Source organism: Salvelinus alpinus, chromosome 27, assembly GCF_045679555.1.
Source record: "Salvelinus alpinus chromosome 27, SLU_Salpinus.1, whole genome shotgun sequence".
Classification (NCBI taxonomy): domain Eukaryota; kingdom Metazoa; phylum Chordata; class Actinopteri; order Salmoniformes; family Salmonidae; genus Salvelinus; species Salvelinus alpinus.
Window position 1 is genome coordinate 34,880,993 of NC_092112.1, and position 5,237 is coordinate 34,886,229.

The 5,237-nt window shown below is 40.2% G+C and overlaps 1 protein-coding gene across 1 annotated transcript; it reads right to left on the bottom strand.

Moving 5' to 3' along the window:
• Positions 1-3,296: 3,296 nt before the first annotated feature.
• On the bottom strand, positions 3,297-4,967 carry LOC139555872 (gastrula zinc finger protein XlCGF57.1-like). Its single transcript, XM_071369240.1, has 2 exons — positions 4,706-4,967; positions 3,297-4,180 (listed from the first exon to the last, which is right to left on the bottom strand). Exons 1-2 carry the CDS (start codon positions 4,965-4,967, stop codon positions 3,297-3,299), a joined length of 1,146 nt encoding a protein of 381 aa, XP_071225341.1.
• Positions 4,968-5,237: the final 270 nt, after the last annotated feature.

The following is a 5,237-nucleotide window of genomic DNA, read 5'->3' on the forward strand; positions in this document are numbered from 1 at the left end:
CAACAGCTAATGGGGATCCTAATAAAATACCAAATACACCACATACTGACTGGTTTTCTGATCTCCAGTCATGTGTAAAATACATTGATTGGGGCCTAATGTATTTATTTCAATTGACTGATTTCCTTATAGAAACTGTGACTCAGTAAAATCTTTGAAACCGTTGCATTCTGTGTTTATATTTATGTTCAGTGTAGAAGAGGCTTTAACAGGTTGAAATTGCAAATGAGGATGCATTTGACAATTGCGCTGGTTTAAGGTCATCTGAAAATAGAGCCCTAATACTTAACTACAACTTCCAATCTCCTTTCTTCCCCCCTTTTATCATTTTCAAGAAATAACTTTTCAAGCATGTTTTGAATGAAGAGAATCAATAAGAGAACCCGATCAGTAACATCTGTGCTGATTACATTGATATATTTATTCATTTGTGCGATAATGCCTAACTTGTATGTTGGACAAAGTTGCTTGAAGTTCTCATCTATCTGTTGAGGTGATTACATTTTACAATAACAATGTTGACAGGAATTTGCTTGGTTTTACAAGGCTGGAAAAATAATATATACAACCATATTAGTAAGATCATATGAATAAAATACAGTATAGCATCATCAATAAGCAATTACATGCAGTGAGCATTCAACTTCAGTCTGCTTACTTAGTGCAGTTCAATATCAGAGAAGTGGGATTAGTGAAGGGGTGCACACCCAATTTAGTTTCTCCCCCAAGTTGTGCACTTGTTCACTCCCCCCTCAAAGATTTAGTGCCATTGGATTGGTGTATGCTGGCTTGAGGGAGTTCCCAACACATTCCTTATGCTGAGTTTGTAACCAAGTGGCAGGTGGGAATTTACCACATACCACTAGGGAAAATCATAGATATATAGAGGACTCATCTTTGTATCTGTGCTATTGTAGCAACTGGGTGGCGCAGTGGTCTAAGGCACTGCATCTCAGTGCTAGAAGCGTCACTACAGACACCCTGGTTCGAATCCAGGCTGTATCACAATTGGCCGTGATTGGGAGTCCCATAGGGTGGCGCACAATTGGCCCAGTGTTGTCCGGGTTTTGCCAATGTAGGCCCTAAATAAGAATTTGTTCTAAACAGCATGGGCAGCGTAAAACATGATTTTCCTGTGTTTATATATATTTCTACACTATGAGGTTGGAATAATACTGTGAAATTGTGATTATGCCATTTTAGTGTCTGAGCTGTTTGAAAAGACAGCCTAAAATATTTGCCTGTTATGGTGGGATGGAGTTTTGGCCTGCCTGGTGACATCAACTAGCGGTAAATTAGTTAATAGACCAATAAAAAAAGAGAGTTCCAAACCTCTCTACCAATAACAGCTAGTTTTTCCCTCCTAGACAGTCCTAGCAACATTCATTGCTTGAGAAATTGCTCTTTGCTAAGAAGTTATTTTTGTTTATAGACAGTAAGGTACTTAATTGCTAACCAGAAATGTAATATTTAGATAAAAACATCTGCATTGGACCTTTAAATGCAACAACACATTATTTATAAAAAGACATCTACTAATATGGTTTTTGAACACTAATTTGTTAACAAGCATGATAGCTGTACTATTAGTTTATGGTTTACCCAGCTTGTTGGACATTAGCCAAGCAACGTTTCTTAACGAGTTCAAAGCATGCGAATGCATCCAACTGGTATTTACGACTGCAAAAGTGGGAAATTCCCACCTCCCACTTGGTTACGAACGAACGCAGCATAACACCAGGGGCGCATTCAGTTCCCTTCAACGTTTGCTAAGTTGCGTGATGGTTTCTATTGAACGTGTCGTTCAATAGAAACCATCACGCAACTTGCCCCAAAACAGTGCGCACCTTTCTTCAACAGCCTTTGAGGTACGTTTACTCCCGTTTGGTGGGTGTGGTTAGGTGTTGGCTGATCAATATTGGTGTGACCATCGGAAAATCATGCAGCAAACCATATGGGATCTGCTCTCTGGGCCACCATAGTCACAACGTGTTCATTGCAACAAACAAGCAACAAACTTCGCACTCACCACTATGTTAACCCTGGTTTCCTTAAAACAATACTTCTGGGAGATTACACGGAGCTCTGAGCTAGAATAACAGTGATTGCAATGAAAAGAACACCCAAATAAACTAACAGACCGACTGATATGTTGTTACAGTGTCAAGCCCGCATGATACCAGACAACGAAAATGGTCATTGTCTGCGTTCACTACTTCCGTCCCAATGAAGTAATATATCCTATCAGGAAGAACGAAATGAAAATAAGAAATAGATCAATGGAATAATGACATATTAATACTGAAATAAAGATTTGACTGGAAATGTAGCCTGTCAAAACACATTTAAGCCAAATTATGCCTCCATTGAGGCTACTCTAAGAAAATAAAGTTATTGAAGACCAACTTAATTAATTACCATATTGTAAATTAAAGTGATATGGATTGTGGCAACACATGATAGACAATTTAAATATCAATATAAAATGAAGCACTTTAATTAAATTAAGATAACGACTTCCAAATACAATACAAGATAATTTTATAAACAGATTGCCTACAATACAGTTTCAAATGTGTATCCTACAGTTCAGGAAAATGTTCTTCACCTCTCTTGATGGAAAAAAAATGCCATATTTTATTTAGACAAGTTAAATCATTAATGGATTACATAAATTGGAAATAAATTTACCCTACACCATGATTTTTCCAATCATAAAATGTGTAGGGTAGGCTACACTGCAATAGAATATTTGCTGTGGAAAATATGGAAATTAAATACTTTATTTGAGATGTACGGAATGATTATCAAATTGATTAAAATTGAATCTGCTAAAAAAAACAGGATTAAATTGTTCTGATAATACCCAAGAGGGCAACATAGTCTTAAAAGCAGAACTAAGAGTAAAGCCCAACATCCACTTTAGGGAGAGGTAATTGGTGTCCAATAATGGTTGCAATTGAGATCAGCTGTGTAGGTGATTTTAGTGCCAATTACTGGTTTAACTAAAGATCAGCTGGCAATAATCTGGTGGCCATCGATGGTTGCAATTGGCCCAAAGTTTTTAGGTGCCGTTTCCATTGAATTCAAGGTTGCTCACCGTTCTGTGGTACTGAATGCAAACCAGTCCATTCCTTTTAAATCTGTAAGGAGTGTGCAAGTGAACATTTCAGGGAGAAAATGAAATTGGGACTAAGAGTTTTGTTTGAACATGAACGTGACAAAGCATTTAAGGCACAATCTGTAGTTTCAAATGTAGGCTATCAATCCCAATCAGACACAACCAGTTCACTAATTTACTTTCTGAAATGTGCTGTCATTACGAGTGACGTTGACTCTTTGTGAGTCCGCTGATGTGCTTTTAACGAGGGGGCTGAGGAGTAACTTTTCCCACACTGGGAGCAGGGGTAAGGCTTTTCTAGTTCATGTGTGCCCTGGTGTTGAGTTAACTGTCCCTTTTGGGTGAAACTCTTCCCGCACTGAGAGCATTGGTACGGTTTCTCTCCCGTGTGCATGAGCTGGTGTCTCTTCAGTGCCACCGAAAGAGAGAAATTCTTCCCGCAGAGCAAGCACTGGTACGGTTTCTCTCCGGTGTGTGTGCGCTGGTGTTTCTTTAAAGTCCCCTGGAGGGAGAAACTCCTCCCACAGTCAGAGCAAGTGTAAGGTTTTTCCCCCGTGTGTACAGTCTGATGACGTGTCAAGTGGTGTATATGAGTGAAACTTTTCTCACAGTTGGTGCACTGGAAAGGCTTTTCATTGCTGTGCGTGCTCTGGTGTCTTTTTAGGTTGGTAGATGAAGAGAAACTCTTCCCGCAGTCAGAGCACAGGAAAGGCCTCTCACCGGAGTGTGTGAGCTGGTGTTTCTTCAAATTGATTCTCTGAGAGAAACTCTTCCCGCACTCACCGCAACTGAACGGTTTCTCCTGCGTGTGCGTGCGCTGGTGGCTGTTGAAGTGTCCCAATTGTATGAAGCGTTTCCCGCATTTGGAGCAGTGGTAAGGTCTCTCTCCGCTGTGCGTCCGCATGTGCTGCTTCAGGTTTCCGGACTCTGAGAATGTTTTGCCACACTGGGAACAGCAGTGAGGTTTCTCCACAGGAGCTCGCCAGTCCAGTTCCTGTATCGAACTTTTTCCACTCTTTGAGCCCCATTTAGTCGCTGTGCTGGGGCTAGGCCTCTCTCCTGTGAGGATGAAAACCATTTTGTAAATAAGTAAAAAATGTAGCATCAGCATAAAATAATAAATAAAATAACATATTTGCTAGAAGGCGTTATAACAACAGTTGTCAGCTCCTTACCACTTCTCCCTTTTCCAGTTAGCGTTTAGCATTTTTAGCAGCTGAAGCAAGTACAGAATTTTTCTAGCAATAGTTACTTTTTTCAAATCTAATGCAGACACGTTCTAATGCAGACACGTGTTTGGCGTTGACAAATGTTCTGATTTAAATTGAATGGAGCTCTATGGCAATACTGACTCAACAAAATCATGTCAATATAAGAGAACTAAATACAAAAAAAGTCTGTCTTGGGTAATCAACAGCCAAGTTGTGTTTAGAATTATGCTAAATTGTATTTTGAGTGGAACATCCCCTTAAGAACTTAAATGAAGAACGTCATAATGCCTTTTTAAACAACACTTCCAGTCCTACTGAAGAGTTGAAATGTCGTTTTCAAGCCATCGCTTAGGACTACTTGTGCAATTCTTACCTCCACCCTCCTCAATTTTCACTGTGATAACCTCGCCCTCTTCTTCTTTCACTGTTGAAACCTCTTCCTCTTTTTTTTTAAATGTGAAAGTCAACACCTCTTCCTTCACTGTGAAAGCTTCCTCCTCCTCTTCCTCCTTCACTGTGAATGCCTCCTTGTCCTTCATTGCGAAATCCTCCACCTGCACCTCTTCCTCCTCCTCTTTGACGTAAACATTCAGCCCCAGTGTCCCACTGCAATCATCCATCTTCTCTGAAGCCATACTAAAACCCTGCAGGGCTTATGCCTGTACAGCTGGGCTCAATACCTGGAGGGCTGCCGCAGTGTCTGCTGGATCATGTTCAGTAGGCACGCAATGGAAGACAGTGACCCGAAACGGAGTGAAATGTTGTTCAATAAGCTTGTTTGTGTTTCCTATTTTAAAATGTTTTTCTACAGTACGCGCTAATGAACACGATTCAGGTATTCCTTTTTCCCTTTTAGTCAGTGTCTAATTTAGAACAGGGCCCCGTTCAGCTGCAACATTACCGTA

Excerpts from the sequence above, each read along its gene's own strand:
- LOC139555872 (XM_071369240.1), bottom strand. The coding sequence starts at position 4,967 with ATGGCTTCAGAGAAGATGGATGATTGCAGTGGGACACTGGGGCTGAAT. Across the intron at positions 4,181-4,705 it reads GAAAATTGAGGAGGGTGGAG|GAGAGAGGCCTAGCCCCAGC; the intron begins GTAAGAATTGCA and ends TCATCCTCACAG.